This window comes from Poeciliopsis prolifica, unplaced genomic scaffold (assembly GCF_027474105.1).
Source record: "Poeciliopsis prolifica strain line A6 unplaced genomic scaffold, Auburn_PproV2 SCAFFOLD026, whole genome shotgun sequence".
NCBI lineage: Eukaryota > Metazoa > Chordata > Actinopteri > Cyprinodontiformes > Poeciliidae > Poeciliopsis > Poeciliopsis prolifica.
The window spans coordinates 1,325,853-1,341,904 of NW_026562401.1; the positions used below are offsets into that span (position 1 = coordinate 1,325,853).

Sequence of the window (16,052 nt, forward strand, 5' to 3'; positions counted from 1 at the left end):
AGACGAGTAGTTTAAAGGTATCAGTTTTTCTTGCATTAGCGGTCAGAATTCCACCTTAATGCACATAACACACCAGCTGATCCTTAATGAAGCTGTTACTGCAGTGAGTTTCTCTCACATACTCTCCAGTACACATCACCACCGCAGACAGGACTCGCGTTCCAGCGCGAGAGGCTGGCAGCCAAAGCTGTCACGAAGACCAGAGCTGTGCCCCTGTCATCTGAGTCGAGATAAATCAGGCTTTTCAAAGTGACAGGTGTTTGTTCACCTGCCATAAACATTTCCCACATCTCGCTCCTGCTCATGTCTTTGCAGATTATTTACTAGTCCGCGGGCACCACAGCCTGCCCCCCTGTTTACTCTCTTGTTGTAGCTCTGATAGCAGGTCAGCGATCGACAGCTGATTTACAGTACTAGTTAGCAAAGTGAGTAATGATCCGAGACGCTTTGGGAGGACAGCTTGTAATCAGCAGAGGTCAGAGAAGCATGTGAGGCTCTAACTGTAATTACAGCCCTCTGCAGTCTTCACACCCACATGAACTGCAGCTGAGTGACTGTCATTCCTTTGCAAACTGATCAGCCTCATCTCCTCTTACTGTTCCTTCTTTGCTACCCTAAGTTCTGTGCCTTCAGTTTCCTCTTGAGTTTCTATCTCAGCTCTTTATATAGCCAGTCCTTGTAAGACAACCTCTTGGAGGAAGTAAAGGTGTTAAGGCTAAATTGCAAGAGCTCCCCGGAGTAACTTAGAACCTTGGTTTAGATGTTGTTGCCATCATTCCTCTTCTGTGTCAGCTTTAGTATGTGGTTTGAGTTAATGTGAGCTGATTTAGTGCTCAGTTAGCAGATGAACCTGCTAATCACGACAATGTGGCATAAGCACACAATGACTCTCCACTTTATCAGAGTCATTTGTGAGTGGCAAAAATCTTAAATTATAGTTTGACATTTTAGCCATATTTGGTATTTGAGAACCGAACATGATTCTCCTCTGACACAGAGATTTTAGGAGTTTGGATAGTAGACATTTTCCCAGGGCAGCATATTCAAGTACTCAAATATTAAATGAATATCTTTGAGTTGAATCCTGAACATATTTTTTTGCATTTTATGTATGTATTAAAGGGAACTTGGCACCACCAAGTATTGATTAGGAGCCATCTGCTTGTTACTGATTGCAGGGAGGCTAGAGTGATAGAAGAGGAGCTGATTTCTGCACAAACCACCACTTGGATGGTGAGTTTGCTTTCACACGTAATTGAAGCAGTTAGAGAATAATGTATGCAAAATATTAATTTACCTTCCCAAAAGTCTCAATGCTTTTCTGCAAGTTGCTGCTTTTTTGGGGTGAGACACTAACTTCAAGATAATTCTTCTGGTGTCAAACAACTTTTATCTAAAATGTCACAAAAACATCTTCAAGTATTTTTGGATTTCTTGCTTTTTTTTTTAACACATAGAGCAACATTGTCCAAGTAGAAAATTAACAAAAATAGACACATCTCTCTAACACTTGGCATTTTCTGTTTTGCAAGCTTGATGACAATTAAAATTTGAACAAAAATGTTTTTTTTCCTGAAAACACTAGGATGCACAAATGTTTTTTGAGGAACAGAAATCTGTACATCCATGTGTTTTGATCCCCTGTAAATTAAATTGAGTTGTTTGAACATACATATGCAGGTCTGAAGAATCCCATATCCATGTCCTGACTCAAAATGATAATATTTGGTCTGCACATCAGACATGCGTGTGTCAATATGCAGACACCAAGATGATGGACTGTCTATGAAACACGATCCAAGCCGGTCACTGGATCTACAGCTCATCATAAACAATTCCTCGCCATCCTATTCACGCAGACATTTTTATGTGTTTTTTATTTTCTACCTCATTGCAGCCGTGAGCTGCTTGCTGATTTACACATGCTGGCAGCAAAGCTTCGAAGCCCCCGGAGATGGTGCCCTCAACGCCTCCACTTCATTCCTTTGTTTCTTCAGCTCCTCTGTCATCTTCACAGTGCCATCGCTGGCACTGTCTCCATTCCCTGTCTGACCAGAGGGCTCCCCTTCTATACATTGTTCTTCCCTAACAAGACGGGAGTCCAGAGGGACTTGATCCTGTGACATGCAGAGGGTGACGTTCCCCAGAGCCAAGAGAAAAATTCATGCACTGATGAGGAGGGAGTATATATGTCTATATATATGTGTGTGTCAATTTTTTTCTTTTGTTTGTTTTTTGATATGCCGCATATATTATGAAATCAAATCAGTGTGGGTCTTGTGAAATGTGGACACATGCTCTAATATCTACTCCAATGGTCCAAAATCAGATCGACTTCAATCAATTACCATCAGAGATCACCTGATTGCTTATAGATTCCAGCTAATCTGCAAAGAACAATTGGGGGGAAAAAATCCATCTTTGGATGTGAAAAGCTGATGCAAAGATGTGCAGCACAAGGAAGTTAGACAAAGTGTTGACGCGGATGGAATGAATTCAGGATGTTTTGGAAAATAAAATCCCAAAACGTGCTATTTTTCATTTAGTTCACAACTGCAAGATGCCATGTGCTGGTGGTCTATTTCAAGTGGTAATACTGTGACAAAATGTGAAAAGGTTTGAGGAGTGCAAACAATTCTGCAAGATACTTATATGAAAACATTTTAGCATAGAGTTGATGAAGAGACAGTATAATTCAGACATGTTTCTTTTCTTAACACATGGCCCTGCCTCCTCCTCTATCTACTTTAAAGTACCACTTTCAAAGAAAGTGTAGTTCCATACTATATTATATCAGTAAATTACAAACTGTAATCTCAGCCTTTTCCCTCAGGCTCAGAGATGCTCTGATCTGCTCCATCTGAAGGAGATGAGAAGCTGTTGCTCTCCTTGGTTTAGTGATCACACTCCTTCCAAATGATTGCTACCATCCGCAGCACACACAAGATAATGGCACAGGGAGGGAGACCAGCAGCTACAGGGAGGGAGACCAGCAGCTACAGCTGCGCAAAAACTGAGGAAAGGTATGGCTGCTAGGTTTGATGAATGACTGATGTCATTTTATGTCAGCTCATTTCCATCTGTGGCGTCTCAGAGACAAAGAAAAAATAATTGCTGTAAAGGAAGCTTTTTTTTCTTTTTTAAATGTATTTAATTTTCTGTATTAAGGTAGCACTGGCTTTCAAACATACACATATATATTTATTTATTAGTTTTCTTTTTTTTACAGAGTTACAAACTGGAGATTTCATATTTGTATGAAATGAAATATCTTGTGTATTTCTGTGCATTTTTTTCAGTGGTTGCAATGCTGTATAATGTGTCTCACTGTCCCATTATCATACAAATACTTTTGGTAGATTCTTATTAAATTATCTCTTCATCTGTGCTGTCTCTGTTGCCGGTGCAGCTCAGTTTTGTCTGGTATCGACCCATCTGGGTTCCGCAGAATTGCAGTCAAAGAGATTTAATATCTTAAATTGTGCTGAGCTGCTATTGCTACTAATGGATTCCGCATAATGCAGCACTTAAAATGCATGAGCAGCCGCTGATTTATCTGTAATTTGCCTCCACTGGAGCATATCTGCCTCAGTACACCCGTTGGTTTTTCAGCTTCCTACAGAAAACTTTATTGGGATTTTATGTTGTTACGTATCTGACTCTGTCCAACGTAAAGATGGACTTTTATTTGTTGTCTGTAGAAAAGAAATACAGCAAGGTAAGACATATGGTGTTGTGGCATGAGGCAGACACGTCTCCCAGAGAAAAAAGCTCATCCCTCTGTCCAATCTTTTACTATTTACTGTTAAGCTATAGTCATTCATTTCAAACTAAAATAGAAACAAAGCATTTGTTGTTTTTATAGAAAAAATTTTTCTGATGATTTTACTGAATCACTATGTTTTCAGGTCTTTTGAACCTCTCCAGAGGCTAACACAATGAATGTCACGGCGTTGTTTGTATAGCAGCTGACCAAACTGTTTTTAGTAGTTACTGGTTTTATGGCAGAAGAGCTTTGCTGACAGATTACAGTAGCCTGAAGTTAATGGCCAGTATACCAGAGTCACAGACCATTAAAAATAGATTCAATATTCCCCATCAGGCTGAATGAAACCCAACAGTTTAAATCCTGAAATGTTTCAATTTAAAGGTCGGTAGAGAAACTGGCTGCTAAATTTTAACCAAAAAATATTCTTAATCTTAGTTAATTCTTTATTTTGCAAGCGGGACAAATATATTTCCACATCCATTTAAAATCTGTCTTCGAGAAGAAGTGTACGCAGATATGAGGGACAATAGGGTGGTGCTGTTTCAAGGGTTGAAATCCTGGCTGGTCCCTCTTATTGTGGAGATTGTATGGTGTAATATTGCATTTGTGTGTCCCCTTCAGATACATGACTTCCTCTCTGAATCCAAAAACATGGCAGCTGGGTGAATTGGCCAATAAACGTTCATCTGAATTCCTTAAATCCTTGAATCTGTGAATTTACCTGAGATGTTTGAGTTGTGTGTGTCTCTGTGCTGTCTTGTCCGGGAGAAAGTCGCCGACTCCAACCACAGCTCTGCTCAGACACAGAATGAGGAGGGAAGTGACGGATGGTGTCTTTTAAGTGTTGCATGTTTTCTTTAGAGTCATTGATGATCGGTTGTTAGAGGAGGTTAAAAGACACTGAATCTTAAAACAATAGTTTGCTAAAAAAAATTCCAGTGACGGATGTTTAAGTTTCAATGGGGGAAAAAACTTCACTTATTGCAACATCTTGAAAAGAACAAGTAGAGGACAGTTCTTTTGTTCTTTTTCACTTCTGCTAAACTGGAGAATAATGGAATTGGAATAACGAATCAGTGTCTTACCTAACCTTTTTGTCAAGATTCCCAGTTGAAGGTCTAATATTTTAGTTTCTGTATGTAACATTGTACGCTAGTTCAATTTTAGCTTTAGAAACAATGATCTCAAAAACAGCAGCTGAGCTGTTTATAAATAATCAGACAAAAGAACCGTCTTCAGCACAAACTCAAACATTGGCCTTATTTTTTTAAAACAATATGTACTGTATAGTAACATATGCACACATATATGTCAAGATATGGTCAGAAAAGAAAGGCCACCTGCATCTCTTCTTCCTAATACAAGCAGGTTCCGAATTTATAATGAACTCCTCAGCTGCTGCACAGAGAAACAGCTAATCTATGGCCTAATCTAACCATTACCAGAACATACCTAATACCTGATCTAAAACCCCCAAAGCAATACTTCTTCTTGTGGGCCTCAAGCTCTGAGCCACAAAAAATGGTACATATGTTAGGAAAATAGTCCTTACAATGCCTCAAATACAAGGAGACACACACTAATGTATGAATCTACAGAAAAGAACAAACAGACAACGCAAGTGAATTTTATAAAAGCTTTTGCAAAAGGAGAAAACTCAGCAAACTGCTCCTCCAAGCCGTTCACTGAGCGCTCTGAAGACCCTTTGTTAGAGCTTTCTCTTCTATTAAAAGATAAGGGAGGGCAGTAAAGAAAAACAGCAGAGACAGTCACAGGCGGCCTCCAAAGTAGGGAGTATTCCGGTTGATAAGGTCTGAGAAACACCGTTAACTGTTTCACATGGAAACACAGGAAGAAGAAAAGGCCTCAAAGTCAGTTTATACATTTCAGCAGAGGAAGAGAATACTTTAAATTAAAAATCACCATATAATTCTGGGTTAATGATCTAAAATATAATAATAATGATAATAAATGTTGAACGTAAGAATGATAACACAGAAAAATCCTAACACACACAGTCGCAGAAACAGCTGCAAGGAACTGCCTCAAACTAACACAAAGCAAGGCAGACAGATTAAAGGAGCGGCCTGTCAGCACAGCTGGCATTTGCTCAGCAGAGAGCAATGTTTCCTGTCTCACTGGTGGCCTTCACAGACAGGAGTGACAGGAGTGTCCAGTGGGAGTCCAGAGGACCTCCTGCCCATCACACACCTGACAGAGGGGTGGGGAGGAGTTTGTGTGCTGAAACTCTGCTGAGACCTTATTAAACATGTCATCCTGCTAAACACTGCAGTGGCCACCAGATGACAAGCTTCCCACACTTGAGAGCCGTACAGTGACATCAGGCTATGACTGCTTGACATATTATCCTGCTATTGGGACATTTTCATGGTACGAATGAGCAAACTCTGTCATGCTTCTGTCAAAATTAATTTATGAAGCTACAACACACAGTTACAGCACATGTTTCCGAAAGATAAATGTACAAACTGTGACAACACTGCCACCCACAGGCGCAACATTATTACACATTTTCTGCCACGCACACAGCACAATATCACAGTACAACAAAACATTATGGACAATTTTACAAAAGCATTCATGCCCCCGAGTAAACCTTTAAGTCATCTAGTTGACACATAAAAGTAAAATAAGTTGTTTCAGAAATAGGAATCTGAAAAGTGAGCTTTGCACATTAACAAATTGATACTTTTACCCATTTTTCTTCCCAAAATAGCTAAGTAAAGTCAAGTTGTCCATGAACATTACTTTGTCAAATTCTGCAGCAGATTCCATTTTACCACATGAGCATGCTGTGGGTGTACGGTATGTTTGTGGTTGTTGACCAGCTGTAAGGTGAACCTCTGCATCAGTCTCAAGCCTCCACTGGTTTTCCATCCAGTATTATTGTGAATTTAGCGCCATTCGTCTCTCCATTCAACTCTGACCATGTTAATTGTTACATCCAGTGTTTGTTTGCTTTTTTCCGTCAGGCATTTTGTTTTGTATGTGTTTTCTGACCTCATCTTGCAGTAAACAACAACCTAAGGGTATCAGGAAACCCTAGCACACGCTTCACTCACCTCACATTTCTATTTATAAAAAATGTTAAGAAGCTGTGTGACTTTTTGTCGGTTTGCAACATAACAGTTGTCATGTCTGATATTATAATATAAGAGCAGTATAAGACACAGTTCTAGTGGTGTGAATACGTTTCCAAGCCATGTTCACACAGCACACAAATGGAAGCTGAACTAAAAATAATTACTGATTTTGTGAAACCGGCTTTCCAATTAGGAGAATGCAAATTACACAAATGTGAAAATGGTTGCAGGGAAAGGTAACAAGTTGCATTTGTTAAGGTCATTTCACATCTAGAAAGATGAACATGAATCAAGTAAATAGACTTGAACTTTCATTAAGTAGTTTTCAGTTGTCATCCAGAACCAGGCGAGCAGCTGAACGTCTCCTCTCTTCAGGTTCCCCTCAGATCAAGGGTGTCTGCACTCCTTGACTTGTTTAATGTCAACTCTTTTGTCTTGTGTCTTGAATCTCTGCACTCTGAGCTGCAAAAACACAACAAACAGCAACGTTTACAACCGGTTAATCAGGTAATGTGCCCTGACTTGTTTAGTATCAATCATTGCCAAACGAGTTTGTGTTAACATCAGTTCTTGTAAGAGCAGTGTTTCCGTCTGGACTTTCCCGATGAGGCAGTGGAAAATACAGCGTTTCATTACCTATCTGAGTCAGAGTCACAGGACACGCTGAGGTCCCTCTGCAGGTCCTCTTCTGAGTGAAATCTCCTCAGGCCGCAGCTCTGTACAGCCTGGGCCACGGTGAAGCTGGTCTTTCCGGCAACGCAGGCCTCCATTTTGGAAATGCTCAGCTGGGACTGAAGGAAAAGGTGCAGGCAGCTGTCGGATAACACCAGATTGCTCTGGAGGATTCTGAGAAATGAAGGAAATAAACAAATAAGGATCTGTGTGTGTGTGGCATACCGTGCCGTCTGGGGATGTGAAAATGTCCTGTGGTCTGGAACTGGTGGAAACCAGTGCACACCAGTTGGGTTGAGTGAAGTGATGTCTCCAAATTATAAATGTACTGCGATGTGAGGTCGTTCTTACTTTTCCAAAAACGTCTGGAGTCCTTTCATCCGATCTGCAACCTGCTGGGCGTTGTTCAGACTGAAGAAGGGGTTTTTGGGTGGAAGCCGTGGTAGCTGTATGCTACAAAACATCCAGGAAAAGGAGAACCATTTAGGACGTCAAGTTTAGCATGAAAATAGAAACCTTTGTCTTCCTCAGATTTATTAAATGGCATATTTACTCACAGTAGGAGAGAATTTTCCTGTAGTTTCTGTCTAAGCCACACAAACTCACTGAATCTCCTTCTCACTCTGGAAGTCTTCTTGGTGAAGAACACACTGTTGGTCTGAAAACAGGACACAGCAGGAACATAGTTAGAACAAGGAAACAACAAGAGCGAAACTATCTTCTTGACGGCTGTATTTACATGTAAACAAATCTCATAGTCCATGTAGGCATGCCAGAAGTCATTCTTTTGTATCCGCGGGTCTCGCACCCAGACACTGATGACTTGCTGCATGGAGTCGGCAGGAGAGATCCTGAGCTCAACTGAATGAACCGTGTTGTGAAAAAAACAGGAAGGGTTTTATGAGTAGACAGAGGAAGTGGAATGACAAGCACTAAAAGAAAAAAAAAAGAGGAGGAGAGGAAATTCCCATGTATTCTAAATCCAGTTTTGTCTTTTCTGTCTGCTCATTGGCAGACGTGAAGCATTTTTTAAAAATCAAATCACATTTCAAAGAAAACCTACTGGATTCTCAGTACTTTCAGTTTCTTCTCCCATAATACGAAACATAAACAGAGCTCAAAGTCAGTAAGCTTCTCGCTGACTGATAGTGCTGTGCACAGCGTTGTGCTTGTGCCTTGATTTCCACTTTTACTGCCGAGGAGCAAAGGTTTCCAATTCTAGTCATGAGACAAACAGAAGCCGTTCCCTGAACTGTCAAGTAAAATCTATAAAAGAGTTTTGTACACACAGCCTCTTTTGGGGGTTTCCAAAAGCAGTCGTTTGACCTTTCCACATTTTGTCACATAAAAACCATAAAGTTTAGTGCATTTTGATGGGATTTTATATACCGGAACAACAATAAGCGGTGTTTTGCTGGAGCAATAGAAACCTTGGCAGCACCATTCCAACACATAAATATGCCTTGATCTAAGTAATTCAATTGTACCTCAGGCTGAGTTTAGAGGTTATTCTCCTGCTGGATGGAGGAGAGTCACTCCTTAGTTTCTGACAGGTTTTCTTCCAGAGGAGCCCTCCGTTTTCTGACCAGCTCCATCTGCTGATGATTCTGCTGCTACTATGTTTCACTTTGTGGATGATGTGCTAGCACATGGTTTTATACATGTAGATCGATTTTGATCTCACATCCTCTAGTTTGGGTCCCCAATATAGCTTGAGAAAAACTGCCACCAGGGCATGATGGTTTTCTTTTTTCTACTTTCATATAGAGGACAAGATTAGCATTGAAAAAAGGCTCTATGAACCAAGCAGTGAGTCAGGAAACGTGTAAAGCCGACGCTGGGGCGATGAAGGCGCTTCAATAAGTGACAGAGTTACAAAAAGTTTTGTTTATTTGCAGACTTCACAGATTAAGGTCAACAAGTTACAGCAGAAGGTGTTTAAGGTTCAGCTGGGTGTCCCATAACAGTCATGGGAGATATGTAAGGTCACATCAGTGCCATCAGAACAGTTTCTACGACAAACAGCCGAGTCATTCCAGCAGTGACTCAGCTCTGTAAATGTACAGTCTCTTAACTAAAGTGCTACATTTAATAACTGGTGCTCACAGGGTAAATGTTAAAAGGAATCAAACTCAACTTATTCAGAAACTTAATTCTACCAGGATGTCACGTTAGATGAAAGAACCAAATAAGCATAATTATAAATTGCAGTAGTTTTTTCACTGCTGCCCCTCTCCCACATGTTGCTACGCACTTCTGATCAACTGGCAAACAGAATGCTTCTACACCTAAATCACGGAAAATTTGAACCAAATCAAGACAAAATGGCCTGCAACACACAGGGTGCAGATTGCTGAATTGGAAAATATGAAACATTTGTTTTAACATTTAAAAAGGGTCGTACAGACAAAATGACTTATTTTTGTTAATTCACACCACACGTATTGACACTCCCTAACCCCAAAAAAACATGGTTAATCTTTACACATGTGGGAAATGTGCACTGACCTGCAGTTAGCTCACTCTGCTAACGTTAAACTTCAAGGTACATAATGCTTTAATACAGAAAATGACAAAAAAACAAACAGTGTCTAAAAACAAAGCACAACCACAGTGACCGAGTCTGCTACATAATCACAGAAAAGGAATGCAGCAATAGGTTAGTCAAAATTAAAATAAAAATCAGCTGTTCTGAACTAAAGTTAGCTTTAGTATCCATTTTGGTGTCCGCAGAGGTAAAGTAACCTCACTGAGCACCACAGAGCTGGCAGTGCTTTAAACCTTCGTTCCCCGCTGAGAATCTCACAGCTGCCAGAGTAGGAACCTCCACCTGCAGAGGGACGTGATTTCATGCCGCGTGCCTTTAGTGCCAGCTGATGGAGGACGCTCGATGGAGGAGAAACTAATCTTTAGATGGAGTGCAGCTGCTTTTCCAACAGTCCTCAGCACAGATTTTATTTGTTTATTTTTATATTTACTGCTCGCCCTCGCCACAGTGCCAGGTCAGCTTCTGCTCGTAGAAGTCAATGACCACCTGGGGACATCTGGCACTTGCTTCGTGAGCCGACATCAGGGCGACCTCGTCGGAGTTCTTCCTGTGAGGAGAAGCGCAGGACAGTGAAAATGCTGATACTGCCTTTTACTTCAACAAAAATCCACCCAGTCAAGCTGCAGCAAGTTTTGTTGGTGTTACTGGTATTCTTATATATACATTTCTTTAAAGAAAATAAGGCTTTCTTATTTTTTAGGCTTTCTAAAAATTAAGAAAGCCTAAAAAAAACCAGCCTACTGGATTACAATAAGACATCTTCAACATTGTTGAGAAAGATGGTTTCCCTTTCTTTTTTTTTAAACTGCATTTTAACTGGATTTCTCAACACAGAAATGTGAATGATTTTTCAAAGTCCACATATTTCCTGTACTTCTAAAAGTAACTTTGCTATCAGTAAGGAAATTTGGACCTTACAAATAGTTATCTTGGCGACCCAAGTCAAGAACAACAGAAACTCTTGACCTAAGTTACAGGTACTTTTTGTATTAGGTATTAGCTTTATTATTAAGTGATTTGTTTAATTAGTGGGGTTCAAACCAAATCCTAAAGAGGCCCACAGATATGCCCTTTAAAAGATCTCTGGTGACATCTGTAAATAGTTCTGTGCAAACACTCCCTCCTCAGTTTACTGCACTGGAAAGTCGTGATGGACCTCTAAGAAATGAAGTGTCAAGCTGGTTGAAATGGAATGTTTGAAGGATTTTAGAGTCTGACTTTAGAGCTAATGGTGCTTTAACCAGATCTTTTTAAAGAAATCCAAACCCTAATGTGGAAAACTTTTGAATACATACCAAAAGTCGATGTTTGGACATGTGTCAGCTTTTGAACTTTTTTCCCCTTTCTCCTCTTTAAGTTCCCTCTAGCGAGCTCAAATTGAACCAATGGACTTGTGGGCTAAATTCTAATGTTTTTCATATGTGCAAACCCGCCTCAAGTAAGTGTGAAGTGGAAAAAGATGTTTTAATATAAAGTTTCCATTTCAGAATCGTATAATTTCTCACGCAAAAAGTGTCTCAACATAAAAAAATATATATCAAAATCACCTCAACAAAATACAAACAACTTGCTCTGGCTGCTGAGTGTTTTAAAACCAACCCCGATCTTGCACAATGTTTTTGCTTTTCAACTATTTGCTTCGGTTGGATTGGGTAAAGCGAAAATGTTTTCTGTCCTCATGGGCAGACATGAGAAACAATCTGTGAAAATCAGTAAATCTCTCAGATCCAAACAGCTGGTGTCAAAGTGCCATCAACTGGGTCAAATTTGTCCAAATGCACCGACTGAGATGTACATTTGCATTTCACCTCCATTTAAAGTTCAAAACTGGTCAGCAGGCTCACATAAAAACGCTGAAGGAATAGATTCTGATGTTTACAATCAGGACATCAACAATCGGGTCATACTGGCAGATGGACTGCAGACAGAGCGACAAGAGTGAAAGAAGTTACACTTTCCAGCACTTTTATCTATCGTACTTGTTGCTCACTGAAATTATACCATGTCATCCAGGGCTGAACACCTCCAGCCTCAAAAAGGGGAATGAACATGAGGAAGTAATGATGACGTATAACTGACTTTACAGTCACACAATATAGGAAGTTAACTGTGTGGAACAGTCCAGTAAAATAAAAAAACAACAAATCCCATCTGCTGTGGTCAGAAGTACTTTTCAAAGTTTCGAGGTGATTCCAGCTGTAGGACCCTAAAGCCTCTTTCACAAGCGATTAAGACCAGAATACTGCCTCCATTAACATTCACTGAATTGTGGCAAATAATAAAAGAAAAGAAAGAAAAAAAAACATTGTGCATGATTGAAGTGTGACTCCGCTGTGGCTTTAGTTCTAATAATGGTCCCCACCCCTTGCTTTCTTAGCCATCTCACCACAATGCCACAAGTATCACATCTGCAGTCCAATGTATTTGAGTTTAACTGAGCTAAAGCAGATTTAAATACGGTAGTGCCAGACGATAAGGCTGAAAAACATGTCATGATATAACTGTTTCATAAAAGTTGATTTCGATAATTTTTTTTTCTTTCAAATATCTGAAATACTGCCAAACTGATGACGTCATCATACTTGCTTTATCCATAGTTTCCTCCCGAGCGGCTGTACTCATTTATCCCTTTCACTCCACACCGTTTCATAAAAATATTTGTAAGCAGTTATGAGGAACGGTGGCGAAACCTGAATCTGCTGCAGAGCGATTTAGTCAACACGTCGTTGCTATGTAAACATTGAGTGAGATAGTTGATGCCGTCCACTTTGCTTCGCCGGGTTGTGACAGGCTGAGCAGCTAAAGCCTTCCCTCTGCCAACATCCCCCAGAACATTGGCAAGTCTAGATTGGAGTTCACTGACATGAACAGATGTATTTTCTATTGATCACGCGTCTACTGCAAAATATATTGCCCAGCCATAAAATATAGTATTGCAACAGCTTCTTGATGAATGGAGTTTTAGACCTCTGTTATTAACCCTATTACCTGCTATTTGCACACATTTCCCCTCCTTTGCTTCCCTCCACATGTCTACATGTAATGCCTTGTGCTCTTTCACATTTCCATTGCAACCTCGAAAGCAAAAATCATAATTTCCCTCATTGTCCCAGACTGCCGCTTCTATTGTGTTTGTAATTTTCCACCAGCCTCAAAGTCTGTACTGCACTTTTAGATGACAGAAAATGAAAACAAGTTTGACATTGAAAAGAGGAAGCTGAGAATTTACCATTTGACTAAGAACATGAGCTCTCCTTTTCGGTCGGTGGAGCCGATGATGCATTCAGGTTCGAGGTAAGTGCTGAGGTCAGTGGGGGCGTCGGATTCATCATCTGGCTTCAGGACGCTGCTGCTCTCCTCCTGAGGCGTCACATGGGACTAGAGAGGGAATAACAAAGACAATGATGGAAGAGGAGTTGCCATCTTCTGGGTTTCACCCATTATGTGAATTTCACCCATTGATATAATGGGTGAAATAAAAATTCACCCATTAATATAATGGGTGAAATTCATTATGTACCTTCAAGCCAAAGAAGACAAATTGATAAATAGATTGTGAAATTGATGGATGGGTGACATTTAGACAATGACACAGGAATAGTTTGGGCTTGATTATAGCTTTCTCTTATTTTCTTATCTCTACTTGGATTTTCTTTATTATTATTTTACATAAAATTGCATAATTTTCCAGAATACTCATGTTATAACCTATACATTACATCAAGCCAGCTGTTTATCTGACCCACTTTCACTTTCTGTCTGTTCCAAAACCTTCACACGTGTTTTAGTTTTGCTGCAGTAGGAACAATATCTGCCAGACTGGTCAGCTGATCAGAACCCTTCTTCCTCAATTGTCTTCGAATTTAAACTGCTTAAAATATAAAATACTGACGCAGTGCTGTTTTTCCATACTCGCATTGAGGAACTTAACATGGAAACTTTAACATTTCAACTCACTATTTCCGTCTCCTGCTTCGCCATTTCTTCTTTGGGAATGAACTCCTGCTCACTTTGCTCCTCTCCAACCTCCCCAGACAGACGAGCGTCTCTCAGAAACTCCTCAATGAGGCCGGGACAGTCCAAGTTGTCCTCAGGCTCCCACGTGTTTTCTGCACTGTTGGTTACACGCAGGAGGAGGGAGTGCGTTTCGCGTTCATGTGCACAAACACCGGACACTCACTGACAGGTTCTGCGGCGTCTCACTCACTCGGTGAAGCCTTTCCACTTCAGGAAGTACTCCACCCTGCCATTGAAGATCCTCCGCCGGATTATTTTCTCCACCACGAACTCCTGGACTTCTGCCGTCTCCTCGGTCTTCCTCTGTTTGGCAGTCTGCTTCTTTCTCATCCTGCACAATTCAGGAAACATATGTATACATACATATATATATAGTAAAGTAGTTCATATCAGCGCGACAGACCCTTTGAGATTTGCATAAAAACATGGCAGAGATCAGCATGCGGCGTCCTTTTGACAAAGATTATTTGAGCGCGCCGTCGCTCCACCTGCTGTTTCAGTACTCTCACGTCACTTCGACGCACAACATGTCGGCGTCCACATATTCACGCCAATACTTTAATTATGAGTCTGTTTCTCGGACAGCGGGCTCAAGGAGCGATGGGCCACATAACACAATGAGGAACGCGGACGTACGCTCTCGGTGTTTACTTATTCTCTGCGGACAGTCTTCCGCGGTGCTGCTTGGCTTCTGCTTTCTGCTTTGTGCGAGTCGCGGCGAACTGCACGCAAAACGAAGGCGCCGTCGACGCCGCTTCGCGCGCAAACGGGGTCGGCTGGCTCCCTTTTTTTTTTCTGTGCGCCCGATAACAACTTTTTCATGAATGAGTTACAATTAAAGATGGCCGTTGATGCTCAGAGGAAGTGGTTGCCAAGGGAAAAGGTCATGCCAGGGAAACCGGGAGGAGACGACGGGGACGCGCACACCGCCGACCAATCGGAGAGCAGTCCGCTTTCTCCTGCTCTTCAGTTCCCAGTCCGCCGGAGCGGAACTGCCCTGCCACCCAGGGGTGTCAGTCGGGTACCGCAAGGGACAGTTTTCTGACCGATAGCTCTTTATACACGTCATACACGTAAACACAGATTGTTGCTTGTTCTTATTTATTGATGTATTTATTTATTTATTATGTATTTATTTATTAAGATTGTTGTTCGCTGAAGATAGGCACCAGCACCCTTCCCGAACCCGCCAGGGACCAGGGTGTACAGAAAATGGATGGTTGGATTGTCGCAGGTGTTAGTTTGAAATTCAGGTGGGGCTAAAATAAGACGAGGTCAAACAATGCACAGCATATCTAAATGCAGTCAATAATGAATAAAAATTTAGGTTAATATATATATATATATATATATATATATATATATATATATATATATATATATATATATATATATATATATATATATATATATGGAAATCATGTTAAACCGAAAAAACATGAAGCAGATAAGATAAGAATTACGCCTATATTAAATTGCACACAAACTGCGATTTATATTACAGTATATATTGAATTAATAGTGTTTACTCCTTCAATTTAATTTAAATAGGTATGTATATAATACACACACATATGTATGAAACCTCTGAATAATTTAACTTGATTTAATTTGCTTGTAAATACTTAGTCAATTTCTTAGTCATTGTAATTAAATATTCCATAAACTTGAGATTTTGTCCGACATTTTTTTATTGTTTTGTCGTGCACTTACAAGCCCACGTTTCTAAGTTTATATGGTTGTCTGTGAAGAGGTCTGCTCCCCTCACACTCCAGAGCGCTACTGCGGAGATCTCCAGAAAATAAGTGTGGAGAAGGTTTGATTGGCAGCTCAAATTTATCCAATGAGAAACGCCAGCACTGCCAATTGGTCAAATGAGCCTCATTAGAATCCCACCATGCCCAGTCCGATTTCACACATTACTTTTTGTAAACATCACCAG

General features: G+C 40.5%; 2 protein-coding genes across 5 annotated transcripts; both read right to left on the minus strand.

Moving 5' to 3' along the window:
- Nucleotides 1–6,186: 6,186 nt before the first annotated feature.
- On the minus strand, nucleotides 6,187–8,410 carry snx10b (sorting nexin 10b). The gene is made up of 5 exons (XM_055047842.1): nucleotides 8,285–8,410; nucleotides 8,103–8,203; nucleotides 7,897–7,998; nucleotides 7,510–7,719; nucleotides 6,187–7,335 (listed from the first exon to the last, which is right to left on the minus strand). The coding sequence occupies exons 1-5, from the start codon at nucleotides 8,375–8,377 to the stop codon at nucleotides 7,245–7,247; spliced, it is 597 nt and encodes a 198-aa protein (XP_054903817.1). The 5' UTR covers nucleotides 8,378–8,410; the 3' UTR covers nucleotides 6,187–7,244.
- Nucleotides 8,411–9,417: 1,007 nt separating this feature from the next.
- cbx3b (chromobox homolog 3b) lies at nucleotides 9,418–15,003 on the minus strand. Of its 4 annotated transcripts, none has more exons than XM_055048190.1 (5): nucleotides 14,762–15,003; nucleotides 14,301–14,441; nucleotides 14,051–14,207; nucleotides 13,323–13,471; nucleotides 9,418–10,640 (listed from the first exon to the last, which is right to left on the minus strand). In XM_055048190.1, the coding sequence occupies exons 2-5, from the start codon at nucleotides 14,438–14,440 to the stop codon at nucleotides 10,520–10,522; spliced, it is 567 nt and encodes a 188-aa protein (XP_054904165.1). In that variant the 5' UTR covers nucleotide 14,441; nucleotides 14,762–15,003; the 3' UTR covers nucleotides 9,418–10,519. The 4 variants fall into 4 exon arrangements, with proteins under 4 accessions (XP_054904165.1, XP_054904164.1, XP_054904166.1 ...); XM_055048189.1 differs by having other exon boundaries at nucleotides 14,747–15,002; XM_055048191.1 differs by lacking the exon at nucleotides 14,762–15,003 and adding an exon at nucleotides 14,514–14,722.
- Nucleotides 15,004–16,052: the final 1,049 nt, after the last annotated feature.

Excerpts from the sequence above, each read along its gene's own strand:
- cbx3b (XM_055048188.1), bottom strand. The coding sequence starts at position 14,461 with ATGTTTCCTGAATTGTGCAGGATGAGAAAGAAGCAGACTGCCAAACAG. Across the intron at positions 13,472-14,050 it reads CGAAGCAGGAGACGGAAATA|TCCCATGTGACGCCTCAGGA; the intron begins GTGAGTTGAAAT and ends TTCCCTCTCTAG. Across the intron at positions 10,641-13,322 it reads CTCATGTTCTTAGTCAAATG|GAAGAACTCCGACGAGGTCG; the intron begins GTAAATTCTCAG and ends TTCTCCTCACAG.
- snx10b (XM_055047842.1), bottom strand. The coding sequence starts at position 8,377 with ATGCAGCAAGTCATCAGTGTCTGGGTGCGAGACCCGCGGATACAAAAG. Across the intron at positions 8,204-8,284 it reads ACTATGAGATTTGTTTACAT|ACCAACAGTGTGTTCTTCAC; the intron begins GTAAATACAGCC and ends TCCTGTTTTCAG. Across the intron at positions 7,720-7,896 it reads CTCCAGACGTTTTTGGAAAA|AATCCTCCAGAGCAATCTGG; the intron begins GTAAGAACGACC and ends TTCATTTCTCAG.